Below are 16,000 nucleotides of genomic sequence, written 5' to 3'. Positions count from 1 at the left end.
AGGTCTACCAGTGTAACTGTAAGCACAGACAAGGTAAGATTATTTCCAACCTCTTCAGAGAAAATCAATACAAGCTAAAATGAGACTATTGTTTCATTTTACATGAAAACCATGGGGGGTTTGGGACTTCGGCTGTATCACTCCAAATATAAACATTTTTGGTGGACACTGGCAAAATATATATACCTGCAGTTGAAAGAGAATTATTAGCATATCAGAGTCAGTAGGAATGCAGCATTTTACCAGGAAAAGTATATGAAACTCTACTGTAATAAACAGAAAATGTCCATGTAAACAATTTCCTATTGTTGGTCCAAAACCAACCATTTGCATGTCTGTGACCTGAGAAATACAAAGAATGTATTTTATCTATTCAGTGCATGTGTACTTACCCGTGCCCAGGTTACCTAGGTAGCCCACCTACCTAGACTGTCAGCAGTGTGTTTACTGAGCACACTTTTTCCAGCTGTGGAATCAAGCACAGCAAACAGGCTCAGCATGTACCACTGAACGATCTTGTGCTTGCCTAGCTGTGCATGTGCTCCCACAAGGACGATATACCTTTCTGGCACCACTGCAAAAATGATTGGTATATGTCAGTCCATAACATTATTATTTTGAATACCAACCAGATGGAAGCAGAACCCAAAGTTCATTGTGTAGCTCTGCATCCACATGGATGACAGTGTATCAGGTCTGTTGTACATTGCCGTAGACACGTCAGATAGAAGTTTTATTGAATCGTGATGATGAATCTAAACCACTACCACTAGTAAGAGCCTAAAAACGCTTAAGAACTGCTCAGTTTCGGTAGCCTCGGATTGTGTGACTTACACTTTAAGGTGAGCATCTTGAGAATAACGGCCGGGCCTCCCGCTCGGGGCGGCTGGGACGGGGCGGCGGGTGCATTCCGCTGTGCGGGGCTCACTCCCGCCGCCCGAGGCTCAGCCCCGCCGCCCGGGACGCGGCCATGCCGCGGGCTCCGCGCAGGGACGCGCGAACGCCCGGGCCGGTGGCGCGGGCCCGGTAGCGAGAGCGGGTGCAACTCAGGCGAGATGCAGCCGAGGTCCAAAGGCGTTCGACAGCTCTCCTTCGGCGGGACCGGCTCGGGAGGCAGGAGGCGGAGGGGTCCTCCTTGCCCTTCGCCTCCGGGATGCTGCCGCGGCTCCCCGCCGGGGCGGAGCGGAAGGGACCGGTCGGAGCGCCCCCCTCCCCTCCCGGAGCTCTCCCGCCGCCCGAGACCTGAGGCCCGGCAGGCTGCACGTGCCGCCGCACGGCCCCGAGCAGCCGCCGCGGCCCGCTCCGACACCGAGCCGCGTCCGGGCACATCTGGCCCCCGCGCCCCTCTTACCTGTGCTGCAGCCCCACCAGTCCCAGCGTGATTACATGGGGCACGTCCAGCTCCGTGGGCCACGCGCCGGAGGCGATGCAGCCGAACACGCCGCACTCCTCTCGGATGCCCAGCTCCTCCAGCTCCATGGCGCGGGCAGCACGTGGTGGCGCGGCGGCCCCGCTCCAGCTCCCGGTCCCGCTCCGGCGGCTCCCGCGCGCTGCTGCCGGCGGCGCGCTCAGCCCACAACGCCGCTCCGCCCGGGGATCCCGGTGGCCCGCCGGGCGCCTCCCGCCTCATTTACATACGGGGGGGGCGACACCGCACCCCCGGCCCGCTCCGCCGCCTCGCCCGGCCCCGCCTCCCCTAGATTCCACTCTGCCCGCCACGCCGCGGGGCGCCCCAGGCCCAGGGGATGTTTGCCCGCGGGGTGAGGGCGCGGGGCGCCGGGGCCCGGGCGCGGCGTGGCGCCGGCATTGGCCGGGCAGAGGGCCGGGGCCGTGTTTGCACGGGACGGGGTCGGGGGGGGGTGATGCTGCCGTCCGGGGTTCGGTCGGGGGGCTCGGCGGGGCCGCCCCACGGCGTAGGGCGGCGATTGGCGGGCGGCGTGGCGGCCCGCTGCCCGGGCTGCCCGCCCCTTCCGCCGGCCCCTTCTTACCTCGGCGCCCGAGCCCTGCGGCGTGCGCTCAGGCTCTCTCCTGTGCTCTAGGTGCCCGTGCCCGCTCCCGCCGCAGCCATGGCCCCCGCAGCATCAGGTAACCGGGCGGCCGTCGGGGGTGGGTCGGTCGGTCGGAGGTTCCGCTCTTGGGGGGCCGGTGCCCGCTCAGCAGCTTGGGGTATAGGTGCCTGAGAACCAACTTTTTCCCGGAGTGTTTTTAAATTGCTTTGGGTTTTTAATTTTTATTTTTCAGTGTGTAGTCGCTCGTACGCGAGGGTGGGCACGGCTGCAGGGGAGGTGGCGGGGGTAGCTCCAGGTGCAGGATGCGGGGCGACAGCCGCCCCGCGTTGCTCCTGCGGCGGAGCTCCGGGAGTGCCCCGAAGTTTGAAGAACAAGAAAAGCAGCGGGGCTCTCGGCCGCCGCGCTCAGGCGGCAGCTCCCGGCTGCCTGGGGCGGTGGGGGCGGCCGGGGCACCGCCGGAGCGGGCCAGCTGCGGCTGGCGCGGCCCCCGTGATGTCGGGAGCACCGGGCGGGAGCCTCGAGCGCGGCTTTCGGCCTCGCTGCCGGGGGGAACGTGGCCAGAGTGGGTCGGGGCTCGGGGAGCTCCTCGTGGTCGGGGTGGCTCTGCGTGCGGAAGTAAACAAGTCTTTGCGATGCAAAAATGACTTTGTTTTTGTGTTTTGTTTTTTTGTTCTTCTAGACCTGAAGCTTGGCAAAAAAGTTAATGAAGGTAAAACGAAAGAAGTGTACGAGCTGCCAGATATCCCGGGATGTGTTCTCATGCAGTCAAAAGACCAAATAACGGCGGGAAACGCAGCCAGGAAAGACCGAATGGAAGGGAAGGCTGCCATTTCCAACACAACGACAAGCTGTGTGTTTCAGCTGCTTCAGGAAGCTGGTCAGTATTTAAAAGGCAGAGTGTGTATACTTGCATGTTACAGACGTTATTGCGAAACAGTATTGTTTTATAAAAGAGTTTAACCTGCCCTGAGGCTTTTGGTTTTTTTTAGTCTCTTTTTTATTAGCCTTTAATTATGCTTTTCTCTCTGGTACTTTAGAGCTGGGTGACTGACTTGTTCATTTGGAACATGAGAGTATATGCAGTAATCTATTGCAGATAACTGCAGTAGTTTCTCCTGCTTGTTTGGACACGCCTCTAATCCCCTTCCCCTCTGCTTTTGTCAGGTCTTCCATACCCTACACCTCCTTACCTGTAACTCTGGGCTGGATGCATCTGCCTTGCTTTACTACATCTGCATGCATAGAACACTTCTAGTTAGTGGTACTACCACACTATGTCTAGGCATTGTGAAATCTGTGTATGTAAGCTGAAACATAAAATCAGAGTGTCTTTCCCCCCTCCCCTCAGTTGTGTGTTTTAGCAGCATAAACTTTCTGTAAGCTTTGCACATAACACTTGCAAGGACCACATTGCAAAATACATTTATCAGTCTGTATTGAGTATATCAGGAGCCTTATCTTTACTTTAAAAGATTCAAACTCCCTGATGCTAGCAGTGAGTTTTATAGAGTACATAACTTAAGTCACTCAAGTAAGTTTAGCACCCCACTTCCAAAAATGGAGCCAGTAGCTTTGCTTTGAGAAAGCATTTTAGAGTGTCTTTGAGTAGTTGGCAAGTTGCAAAGAGGAATTCATGCTGGTGGTGAGTCTGCTAACAGTATTAGAATACAGGCACTACTAAGCTTAGCTAAGATTGCTTATAACTGTGTGCTCCGTGTGCTTTGAAACATTCACACCAAGAATGCTTCAGGCACCAGCTGAGTTACTCTAGAATTTGTAGTATCTGTTACAAGGTGTGGTGATAGCTAACTGTGATAGCTAACCTAGCATGGTTTGTATGGGGAAGAGAAAGATGGTTTCTCTAGAGTTAGAGCTTTGTCACAGCCCATATTTTAAGAACTACTCAGACAGAAATGCATACCAAGTAATTCAGTGTAATCCTAAGTCACAGGCTTTCTTGGGAAGCCTGTTGTGTATACGCTACTAAGAAGCCTCCTAGGTATTTGATTATTTTTGCAGTTGATTAAAACTTCTAATTTTCATTTCAAAGCAATTAGGGAGATGTTTTGCCCAATTCTTGAATGGTGATAGTTAAGATAACAGTCAAAATACTTCATATCTATAGATGTGCACTTTTAACATGAAGAAGCCATTCTGTTGACCTCTCAAAAACCCATGAGTGGCTCGTACTCATAACTTCCACAGGTGCCATGGAAAAACATGCAGAGTAAACTGCAGCTGCATTTTAAAGCAACCAAAGAACTTTGAGGCTCTTCTCCAGTTTCCTTCTTTCAGTGGTGTAGATGCAGATAGTGGGAATGCCTTGTTGTAGAGAGTGTTTGCTTGTCTGCCTTGCGCAATTCTTCTTTACCTGCTCTTTCAGAGGTGATGATTTACGAAGTTCTGTTAAAGTTTCTCTCCCTTTTAGAATAGAGCTAATGTCAGCCTAGCAAAAGCACACATCTGCAGTGATTAAAAATGTCAGTGAACCAATCAGGGTCCTTAATGTGCATTTGATTATTTCAATTGTTCTGCCTTTGAAGGAAATGCTCTGAACTTTAAAGAGTCTGTGTTCGTATTTTAAGACCTTTTTGTTTCTTTCTTTATGGTTCTGGAAGTGGAATGGAGTAGAGCTGCTTGGTTTGACTGAGTGCAGCTCCTTTGCCTTCTGTTCCTGGCAGATGCTGACTGGGCTTGGCAGTTGTCGTGCCCTGGTCAGGTGTGCAGCACAGAGTCCCCAGGCAGGGGGACTGCAGAGCTGCTTTGTGGCAAAAACCAGGCCTTTTTAAGCAGTTAGCCCATTACCAGCTACACAGTTTTAAATCATAACAAACATTATTCAACCAACCACCATAACCCATGATGTGAACACATGGGTTATATAATTTGTTTTTCTACCTCTGACTCAGCTGAGTCATATTCCCATAGTCCTTTTCTACTTAGCCAAAGTAACAGGCCTGAGCCATGATCTTACAAGGACTTCCTTCTGTAGGGTTTTACCTATCTGTAGCACTCAGGGAGAAAGGTGGGACTTTCCTCAAGAGTGAAATTGAAAAAAGAGCCATTTTGCACTTAGGGTGCTGATCTGCATCTTGGCTGTCCCTGTTTAATATGTAGTCCAGCATCTTACAATTATGTAAGAAGGTTAACTTGTGGCAGCAGGTTTGAGGGCATGTGATTCTGAATCTGTCTTTTGCCTAATAAATCACCAAGATCTAGTGTCCTAAATAACTTAGTTTGTGATGAAAGGGAGGACAAAGCCATTCTCTCTGCCCCATCTGCTTTTATTAAGCAAAGTAGTAAAGACTGCTGTGCTCTGTTACTCCTTTGAAAGGCTCCAATTACTGTTCAATCTATAATGAATCTTTCACCAGAGAACATGGTTGGGTACTTGGTTGCTGCTAATTATTTTTTTTAAACAAACAAAAACATTGTGAAGGATAGATTTAATTTTTAAGGCTCTGTGAACAAAATTATAAAAATAGGATTTCTGAGTTACAAGTTATTTTTGTATGATAAAATTGGCAAAACTAATGACTTGTGGAAGATAGTTGTCTTGCAGGGCTGGAGTGGGCTTAAAATACCATGAAAAGATTTAGTGTGTCCCTTAAGTCAAGGGAAGGACAAGATTCAGATGTATTTAAAGATGTTTGTGACTACTGTTTTAGCTGTGGAGTGTGCTTACTAATGGAACTAAACTGCTGTCTTTTTATTTAGGCATCAAAACAGCTTTTGTCAGGAAACAGAGTGACACAGCGTTCATAGCAGCTCACTGTGAAATGATCCCAATTGAATGGGTATGCAGAAGAATTGCTACTGGCTCCTTCCTCAAGAGAAACCCTGGTGTCAAAGAAGGATATAAGTTTTACCCACCCAAAATTGAGATGTTTTTCAAGGTAAGTTTCCTTTCCTGTGATGTTAATCAAACTTAAGCAGAGCTAAAATTCTGTATTATCTCCTTTAAAATGCTGACAGATAAAGCAAGTAGTGCTAGTGTCTGACCAATCCTCTTACTCTCAGTAGTTTTGCCATTCTAATGTTTTCTTGCATTCTTATCCAAAAGCTGTTTTGTCCCAAGTCCATACAGTAGTGGCTTACAGTACAATCAAAGAATAACAAACCAAGCTGTACTGAAAATCAGAAAAATGTAGGTATAAGGGCTTTTTAGGCATAAGCTTAATACATCAGCTGAAACAGATGTGCTGATATATTTGAAGAAATTAAACAGTGGTTGTATGGTGAGGGTAAGTAGCTAGCTAGTCCTTTAGGATTCTGAACTCCTTTGGGAATGTGTGCTTAAAGATTTATCTGGTGAACTATAATCTAAAGTGTTTGTGGTGTACCCTGTTACTCTTAAAGATGGTCAGGTGTTACAGCAAGTGTTTTCAATGTTACTGTCATTATTTTAATGCTCATTGTAAAATACTAGTTTGAAGCCTGCATTTGTTACTTAGGAAAAAACACAAAACCTTGTACCTTTTAATGGCTATTTTTCTCCTATAGCAAGCTTAAATTGCATCATGTATTTGTTCTGGCTTTGTTAACAGGATGATGCTAATAATGATCCCCAGTGGTCTGAAGAGCAAATAATCGAAGCAAAATTCTGTTTTGCTGGACTTACAATTGGCCAGACTGAAGTGGACATTATGTCTCGTTCCACTCAAGCCATTTTTGAGATCCTGGAAAAAGCATGGCAGCCCCAAAACTGCACTCTTGTAGACCTGAAGGTAGAAGAATCTAATTTCTTGTGATCCCGGTTTTGACAGGAAAAACATCTCTGTGTAATTACTAAAATAGGATTCTTACTGTCTTTTTAGATTGAATTTGGTGTTAATGTGCTGACAAAAGAAATTGTTCTTGCTGATGTTATTGACAATGATTCATGGAGACTGTGGCCAGCAGGAGACAGAAGCCAGCAAAAGGACAAACAGGTGGTGCTTTAATCTTTACCTTCCAAGTGAGCAGGGGAGAAGAATGAAGAAAGCAAAGCCTACAGTTTACCATTTGCTTTTTACCATTTGCTTTTGGAGTGGCTTTTTCTAGGTGGTCTTACGTTGTTACAAAGTAGTTTGTATGGTCCCTTGTTGTCCAAACCTGTTCTCATTAAATAATTTATCTGGTTTATGGTAGGAAAAAATCCTCTCTCTGTATATCTTCAGCTGGAATACCCAACAGCACTATTGACTGGAGCTGTCATAGTGAAGTGTAGGGTTTCCAGGAGTGATAAGGATTTCTGACTTGCACATATAATAAAATAGTTGATAACAGATAGGTGGGAAGAATAGAAGCTTTGGTTTCCAGGTCTGCCTCCAAGTTTCTCAGTTTATTCAGAGATTAATTATTATTATCCTCTACTAGTAGAGATCTGGTGATACTTAAGAGGGAACTGCAGTGAGGATGCTTTCCTTTGTTATTTATTTTGGTTAACCATGAATTCAATAATGTTGCCTCCAAAAGTGTTGCTAATAGCCTGTGCCTACATGAGGCCTGCAAGCAAGTTTAAATATAGGACAAGTTCTGTTTCAAACTTACAGCATTTATACTTCACAAATATCTCTGAATTGCCAGATGACTAGTTATGAAGGAGCTGGTTTGGGAATGCTGCTGCCAGGAGTTTGTCATGGTTGAGACAACATGTGAGAGACCCTGTGAGAGAAAGTGTTGTAGGCCATGGGGGAAGATTTCAAAGTGTACCTGGGAGGAGCAGTATTAATTTTAAAATGGGAAGAAAAACTGCTCTCTTGTTGACTTGACCTGAATTATGTAGCGGCATGCTTGAGTGAATTGCTCTGACAATCTCCTAAAATAAGGTACATGATAATATCATGTAGACCTAGGCTGGTACAGTGCTACTGCAGGCAATCATGTCATGAGAAATCCAATTTTAAAGAAGTTGTATGTTTTTCCTTAAATTTTCCCTGTGGAAAGCTTCCAAAATCTTAATATCCCTGTGGCTGAAAGTCTTTTGTGTTGTAAATGGGCATAAATTGCAATGTAGAAGGCTGTTTATGCCTGGAATTGCTAGAAACTGTGCAAATATTTCATTTGAGGTATAATAATAATTCTTACCAATTATAGTAGTAAAATTAGTCTTTTGTGTACCCAAACCATATTAACTTCGTCTGCTGGTTTTGGCTGGGGTAGGGTTATTTTTCCTAACAGTGGCTGTTATGAGGCTGTGTTTTGAATTTGTGCTGAACAGGAGGTTGATAATAAAAATATGTTTTTGTTACTGCTGAGCAGGGCTTACACAGACCCCAAGGCCTTTTCTGCTTTTGGTACTGCTACCCTGGTGAGGAAGTTGGGGGTGGCATGGGAGGTTGGGAGGAGACACAGCTGGGACAGGTGACCCAGCTCGCCAAAGAGATATTGCAGATCATATCATGTCAGTATGTAAAGTGTGGGGGAAGGAGGAAGTGGTTATGGGGAGATGTTTGGTGTTTGTCTTTCCAAGTCACAGTTATGTGTGATGGGCCCTGCTCTCCTGAAGATGGCTGAACACCTGCCTGCCCATGGGAAGCAGGGAATGAATTCCTTCTTTTGTTTTGTGTGTGCAGCTTTTGCTTTGCCTTTTCAAATGTCTTTATTGCAACCCATGAGTTTTCTCAATTCTACCTTTCAGATTCTCTCCCTGATTTCTGGTGGGGGAGTGAGTGAGAGGCTGTGTGGGGCTTGGCTGCTGCCTGGAGTTTAAACCACAACACTTCAATGCTTTTATTTTCCTTTTTCCAGTCCTATCGGGACCTTAAAGAAGTGACTCCTGAAGCACTGCAAATGGTTAAGAGAAACTTTGAATGGGTTTCAGAAAGAGTGGAGGTACCTGTTTTTATGAACAACACATCTAGACTTCGATAACTGTGTGCCTTCAATCCTGTTGACTGCTTTTATTTCTCCCCTCCCTCTCCATTCCTTTCTCTAGTTGCTTCTAAAAACAAAGAGCCAAGGTAGAGTTGTGGTGTTAATGGGATCATCTTCTGACCTCAGTCACTGTGAAAAAATAAAAAAGGCATGTGCAACCTTTGGAATTCCTTGTGAATTAAGAGTGACTTCTGCTCACAAAGGGCCAGATGAAACCCTGAGGATCAAAGCAGAATATGAAGGTAAATGCCAAGAAATACTGTTTTGGATTGACACAGCATCATGTTTCAGAATGACTTGGCAACTTAAAAGATTGATGTGGGGTTTTTCAATTTTTTTGTTAAAGAGAACACCAAGCTGTGTTACAGTTGTGTTTCACAGTTGCTAGTAGCATGACTACTTTAGGTAATTGTAGAGTAATATATTGTCCTACTGTGCTGCCACACCTTCCATTACTCAAAGCCTAACCTCTGCTTTTATCTCAGTATCAGAACTGCTTTGCCCAAGCCCTGATCATGTTAATAGATTTACTGTAGTACCTTGCTGGTGATGCCAGCAGTTCTGAAACAAGGCAGGACAACATTTTCTCTGACTGATTGAATATTCTCATGTGTTATATTAGGCAGATGTTGCTCCCACCATGTTTTTTCTGTTTGATGAAAACATTCTTGCTTAATACTTTAGATGCCATGAGAAAAAGATGCTTGCTTTAAATTACTGTCTTTGCCAAGAAGACTTAACATCTCTTCAAAAGTGTGTCTAGCCTAGCAGAGGAGATACAGGAATTATTTATTTCTGTGGGAGTATACACATTCTAGGCATACCATTCTACTTGGTGAAACTACAAATGTGGTAACCATAGTTAAAAAACTTACTTTGAGGTGAACTGTTTCAGATTTAAGGAGAGGAACACTTAGAGATGCCAGAGGATTAGTGGCTCTGTTCTCTATAAAGCTAACCAGCACCTCTTCCTCTGATCGGGACTTCTGCTCAGAGTAAGAAATGCTAATTTCAGCTGTGTCTGGTAAACATAGCTGGGATTTAATGATGTAAGATTTCTTAGAAGATATTTCTCTAAAAGAGGAAGTTGGACACAAAATATTAGTGCCATGTGATGGAATTGGAAAGATGACTGCAAACACAGCTGTGAACTCAGACAAAGCTCCATGAAAGCAAGTGGTAGAGAACAAGGGGGATTGCTTATCTCCAAATGTCTTCCTCCCCACAGGAGATGGAATCCCAACAGTGTTTGTTGCAGTGGCTGGCAGAAGCAATGGTTTGGGGCCAGTGATGTCTGGTAACACTGCTTACCCTGTTGTCAACTGCCCTCCACTCTCAGCTGACTGGGGTACTCAGGATGTGTGGTCCTCTCTCAGACTACCCAGTGGTAAGATGATCTTCAACTTATGCTCTTGTTCTGATCTAGCTCCATTTTTCTGTTGTTCTAATGTACACACAAGGTGCAAAGCATTGGAAAAGCAGCTGGATCAGCAAAGTCTGTGGAAATCTGTCACATGCAGGCTTTGACTTCTTAATAGCAAAAAGCCCAACAGACACAGCAAAGATTACATAGAAATAATCCTTAAAAAAGTAAGCCTTGGCTTATCCTTGCTAAACTTTTTATTTTGAATTGAAAATAATATTGATGGGAATTTAAGTAATTGAATTTTGATGCATTTTCCTTATGATCAAAGATCAACTAGTATCTTTCTCAACAATCAGTGTAGGTAAACCTCAACACTTCACTACTAATTTTTACCTGTGTTATTTTTAACTCAGTAACTTGAGTGGAGGCCCAGAAATCTGTTACCTCTGTATAAGGGAGTCATTTGCATGATGGCTTTTGGTGTGAAGTGCCACAAAGCAGTCATATTAAAAGTAATGGAACATGTGACACTTCACTAGCTTAAAACTGGGTCATGTGGCTCCTGGAGGCTGAAACAAGCCTTGTCTTAAATTGTTCTTCAAAGAAAATGTTTTGTTTGACTATAAACTATGCTTTAGTAAGTGGCATTCTCTTCTCTGCAGGTCTTAGCTGTCCTACTACTCTGTCACCTGAAGGAGCTGCCCAGTTTGCTGCCCAGATATTTGGGTTAAACAACCATTTAGTGTGGGCCAAACTGCGTTCAAACATGTTAAACACCTGGATCTCCCTGAAGCAGGCTGACAAAAAACTTAGGGAGTGCTCCTTGTAAGTCACACTAACAAGTAACTGTTATTAGTTACACAATGATAATGGTGTGTGCATTTTCATTCATATTAGGATTTACCCCTGGATGAGCTCAGAAGTCCTGCATCATTTCTTGCAGAAGAAAGCATTGTTAGAGCAGAATAGGAAGTTTGTTGTGTCGTCATCCTTCCCTTGTGTATTTTTTAATATAACAGCTAAGTAGAGATGGGGAAGTAGAATTTTAGGTACTCTTAGGTACTCTTTCTGTTGCTTCAGAATGGTCCTGTTCTGTTTTTTAGCCCATAATGTTAACTACAGACCTATGTCAAGAGAATGATTTGGTGCAATCTTAATAGAATTCAACTAGTCTTTTGCATTTCTGCAACAGTAACATTCTTGTATAGTATTAATCTATGTCTTGAACCTTATTAACTGGACTGCTGACAAAGGCCAGTGTTGATGCTGTTCTGCTTGCAATGATGGTATGCTTTCTTTAGCAATAAAATGGCAACATATACTGTATTAATAGGAAAAGAGTGTGGAAAAATGTCTTAAGAGCCTGAAATAAATACATGCCTTATTTTAAAAATGTATATACATACATGTATCTTTTAAAAAATATGTATGTGTATATTTACCCCATTGATATCTTTTGGAATGATGTGATGAAGTTGACACCAATTTGCTTATTCATAACAAGTCATAAATACAAGTGGCTTGAGTGACCTGTAACTTGGCTTGTTGCCTGTTTGCTCTAACTCTTGCCTAGTCCAGGTTTTGTCCTTTTAAAGACTAGGCAGATCTACCTTCAGTAGTTCTATAGGGGCTATGTGATGATGTTGGACTGTCTTCATACACTTCAATAACTATAGCTATTCTGTGTCTATATTTCCTCACTCTGTTTTTGTGGAAATTTTACTGAACAGGGGAACAAATACTAAAGCAACAAACTTCTGGGGGGAAATCTAAGCATGACTTTCTTGTCTTTGCACACACCAGTCTTCTGAGTAGGTAAGATTCTAACAAATATGCAATTACTCAAAGTATGTAATACCTATGCTTTTACAATTATAAATAAACTATTGAATGCAAATCTGCTTCATGGAGATTTATTGAGTAAGTACACTCAAAAGTAGCTATCAGCTGTGGTATGTAACTTCAGGACTGCAAATTTGGTAATCTCGTAAGAAGTTTATGCACTAAAACCTGCATGGAACACTATTGGGTGACAGCCTTCTGAAAGATGCTCTGCTACTTGATTGTCTCAGGAGTGTTGTTTTGTTCATTAAGTACTCCTCTGTGATGGTGTGGTGGGTCAGGCTTGCCCTATAGTGAGGAACTGGATTAAGTGTTGCTGCTGGCCTTATTCACAGGCACTGACCACATTTTATGTGTATAGTGTAGAAGAGCTCTAAGCAGTGTTCCCTTGAATGCAAGGGTTTAAAATTGGTCAAAGCTTATCCTAAAGTAAAAGAACTGTAACTTTTCTTAAGAATTAGGGCAGTTGCTTTTGTAATGAATCTCTAAATGAAGTATCAATAATAGTGAGGATTAGTGAAGAACAAAGAGGTTGAAACTCCTTTGTGGCATAATCTAGATTGAGGGCGTTTAGTCTATTACTAGCAAATTTGCAAATAACATCAAGTTGGGCTGGCATGTTGATCTGGGTGTGTTTAGCCTGGAGAGGGCTCAGGAGGGACCTCACTGCCCTCCACAGCTCCCTGAAAGGCGGCTCAGTGGGGAGGGGTTCGTCTCTCCTGCTGTGCCTGCAGTGAGAGGACAAGAGGACATGGCCTAAAGCTCAGACCAGGGAGATTCAGATTAGATATTAGAATTTCTTTTCACTGTTAGTGTTGTCAGGCATTGGAATAGGTTGCCTGGGGTGGTGGAGTCACCAGTCCCTGGAGGTGGTCAGAAGGTGTCTGGATCTGGTACTGGGTGATAAGGTCTAATGATTTAGGGGTTGCAGTGATAGTGCTGGGTGCATGGTTGGACTGGGTGGATGATCTTAAGGGTCTCATCCAACCTAGATTATTCTATATTGTATTAGTGGAAGCAGTGACTGCCAAGTAAAGATCCTCAGGACTGGGATTTTTTTAGCAAGCAAACTATTTACCACGTTAGTACTTGTCTGCATACTTGCCGAGGCACATCTGAAAGCAGGCCAACAGCGCTCCTGACAAGACACTGATGTTAACTTCAACTAACAGGAGAATTAATGGGTGAGGAGTCCATGCTCTTTTGTTGCCTTGGATGAGTGAGTTGGATCACCTTATCTTGTAATCAGACGAGCAAGAGCCAGCAATTGTAAAGGCGATTGCGGCATTTCTTCCTCCTGGAGGCCGCAGTCTGCTCGCTCAGCTGCACAACAATACACAGCCTGAGGGTGAACTTACACAAGAGGTGAAGAAGCTGTTATTTCCTATTCGGCCCTACCCAGCACTACACTGGGTGTTGGCTCTGATGGATAATTCAACCTGAATTCAAGCTTACTAAGGACCTGACTACCCCAGCACCCTGCTGGCATACACAAGTACAGCCAGCCACTGGTGTCTCTTCAGCCCATAGTGCTGTGCTGTCTGCAGTCTTCCCCTATGCAATAGCAATTAGTAATAGATGATGATTTGAGTGTTAACAACTGAAATACTCTGTTTGGTCTCTAGATACTTTACTCACATTAACCGGAATTCTACCAACTTCGTTTGTAAAATTGTGCCAATTTACGTGAGGCATGAGCGTGCTGAGTGCTTTAGTTGCCATAGAGATGGTCATTCTTCAGCTTTTGGGTGAGGTGTGTTGTTTGGGGGTTTTTTGTGCAGTCTGTATTGAACTTTCTTCTTGCAAATCCTTGCTTGAGCAGTTGCCTTGCAAAGAAGCACCAGGACACAGCAGCTGACATTAACAGTGTGCTGCTGTGATCAGCAGACAAAACCTGCAAAGTCTGTCACATCTGCAGGGATTTTCTGTAGCTGCCCTTAAGGCCAGCTGCCCTAAAGGTCAGCTGTTTAGTTTAGCTGAAACTTCTTCACAAAGCTTTTGCTGTGGAATGAAAATACTTCCCTTTGATTTGGCATTCCAACTATTACATTAATGCAATAAACTGAACATTGCTCCAGCCAGAAATTGCTCTTGTAGCACTTGTGCTTTTTTGATCCAATTTAAAAAACTGGTTACAAATTCTTGAATAAAAAAGTGCTTTTATATTGACGGAAATAATTGTGTAGAGCAGTTAATGAAGTTTATTTGTATTTGGTAAATTGAGTTGAAATGCCTGTAAATAAAGGTCTTTTAAGCACCTGCTGTGGAATTAGGAGCCTGAATTAGATCATGTCCTATTTAGCAGTTACTTGCTTAACAGTAAAAGTTCTTTTAAGATATCAGCGAAGAACTGTTTGGACTTAGCAGAGGGAAGTGCTGACAGCCAAACTTCTTTTACATCCTGCACAGCTTCAGGTACAGGTGAGTGGCAGCTGATGCTCAGCCTTGCTAACATAATTTCATTTCCACAAAAAAAGCCATACCCAAAGAACCCCCATTTTGTAAAAGTGAGGGAAAAATCAGCCATGGCTCCCACAGGTTTGTTCTCCATCCACACCTCAAAGGTTAAAGCATCTATCCAGAACACTGAAGTGTGTTTTTAACATCTGCTGCCTGTGGGGAGCTATAAAAGTGAACCGAAGGCCTAGGAGAGAATGTGCTTTAGACTTCTTGGGGATGGTATCAAGGCAGTCCTCGTTTTAAAGGAATTCATACCCAAAAATAAATCATGATTGTTCCTCCACTGGAGTGCACATTTGGACCTTTTCCTGCAGCCTCAGTGACTTCTTTAGCACTGCAACTTAATTGTGAAATAGTGGTGAAAATTCTGAGCCATTTAAAATAAAATCAGAGGTGGCAGTTGCCAGTATTTGAATTGTGTTGCAGTTGGCATTTTCATCTGTGCATTTTCAGACCCCAAGAACAACAACAATAAAAACCCCAATACAAACTAGGAATTTCCTGCAGAGCTGAAATGCCTCTAGAATTGTATTGCAGTCCCAGTTCCCTGTTCCACTTGTGAGCTAAATGTGTGCATTCAAAGCTCCTCACTGTTGCTGTGCACTGGCTACCTGGGTGAGAGGGACCCAAAGCCACTTAATCATCTACTTGTGCACTTTTGCAGGAGCATTTTAGATCTTAACAGGGCAAACCAGCTTCTTACTAATCATCAGGATACACAAAATTAGTGTTCTAGTTGGGACCTCAAAGCACATCTATCCATACAAAACCTAACATGCACTCTGCATGTTAGAACAGCCACTCTGATTGTAAGCAATTTGATCTCCTTGCTACTGAAGGAAAGGACAAAACATAACCTTACCCTCAGTTCTTAGAAGGGTGCTTTAACCACCACAGGCATGCAGAGATCTGTGGGAAGGGGAGATCATGACCTCCCCTTTCCCCCCCACTATCTCAGTTTGTTTCCTTGCCTCTAGAGCTTTGGGTTTCTGCCTTGGGAGTCTCGTAGCAGACAAGTCCTGTTATCTTTCTTCTCAATGAAATGTCAGTTCAGCTACAATGGGGAGCTTTCTGCAGGACAGGATTTACTTCCTGAAGGGTATTCCCTGAGTGCAAAGGTGATCTTAGACAGACTTCTTGTTCCCTGTGGGAGGTAAAATTCAAAACTTCTTTAGGAAGGAATGAAGATGCATTTGCACAGGAGTTGGTGAAAGAATGAACTGTAACAGCTTCTCTCTCTCTCTCTCTCCCCTCCTGATGACAGATGTCATCACCAGTAGGAGGCTATCTTCACAGAAAAATAGTACAGCAAACAAGCTGCCAGAAGCCTAACAGATGCTTGTGAATATCAAACATTAAGTTCAAGTCTTTTTCAATGACAGAGCTTTCTACAGAAAAGAACGGGCTGTCATTCACTTGGTGCTTCCCAGACCCCAGGATTTCATCCAGCAGGCAGCTGAAGCAT

General features: G+C 44.2%; 2 protein-coding genes across 6 annotated transcripts in view; one reads left to right on the top strand and one right to left on the bottom strand.

The window, feature by feature from the left end:
* Positions 1-1,836, bottom strand: part of PPAT (phosphoribosyl pyrophosphate amidotransferase) — a 43,449-nt gene extending 41,613 nt beyond the window's left edge. Inside the window, exon 1 of the mRNA XM_036381965.2 lies at positions 1,352-1,836. Within this exon, the coding sequence (XP_036237858.1) occupies positions 1,352-1,479 (128 nt within the window). The 5' untranslated portion in view covers positions 1,480-1,836. The remainder of the gene's footprint in view (positions 1-1,351) is intronic.
* PAICS (phosphoribosylaminoimidazole carboxylase and phosphoribosylaminoimidazolesuccinocarboxamide synthase) overlaps positions 1-12,130 on the top strand; it is a 41,301-nt gene extending 29,171 nt beyond the window's left edge. For 3 of the 5 annotated variants that reach the window (XM_036381962.2, XM_036381961.2, XM_036381960.2), the window contains 9 exons: positions 2,040-2,085; positions 2,689-2,886; positions 5,727-5,905; positions 6,557-6,736; positions 6,827-6,940; positions 8,742-8,825; positions 8,929-9,109; positions 10,096-10,254; positions 10,896-12,130. In XM_036381962.2, coding sequence (XP_036237855.2) covers positions 2,040-2,085; positions 2,689-2,886; positions 5,727-5,905; positions 6,557-6,736; positions 6,827-6,940; positions 8,742-8,825; positions 8,929-9,109; positions 10,096-10,254; positions 10,896-11,062 — 1,308 coding nt within the window. In that variant the 3' untranslated portion in view covers positions 11,063-12,130. Of the gene's footprint in view, positions 1-1,705; positions 1,761-2,039; positions 2,086-2,457; positions 2,572-2,688; positions 2,887-5,726; positions 5,906-6,556; positions 6,737-6,826; positions 6,941-8,741; positions 8,826-8,928; positions 9,110-10,095; positions 10,255-10,895 lie in introns of those variants that run through there. The other 2 variants (XM_036381964.2, XM_036381963.1) reach the window with 2 other exon arrangements.
* Positions 12,131-16,000: the final 3,870 nt, after the last annotated feature.

The sequence above is a fragment of the Molothrus ater genome, chromosome 4 (genome assembly GCF_012460135.2).
Source record: "Molothrus ater isolate BHLD 08-10-18 breed brown headed cowbird chromosome 4, BPBGC_Mater_1.1, whole genome shotgun sequence".
Classification (NCBI taxonomy): Eukaryota; Metazoa; Chordata; class Aves; order Passeriformes; family Icteridae; genus Molothrus; species Molothrus ater.
The sequence above is the reverse complement of the archived record's forward strand: the minus strand, read 5'-3'. Positions and strand labels throughout refer to the sequence as shown.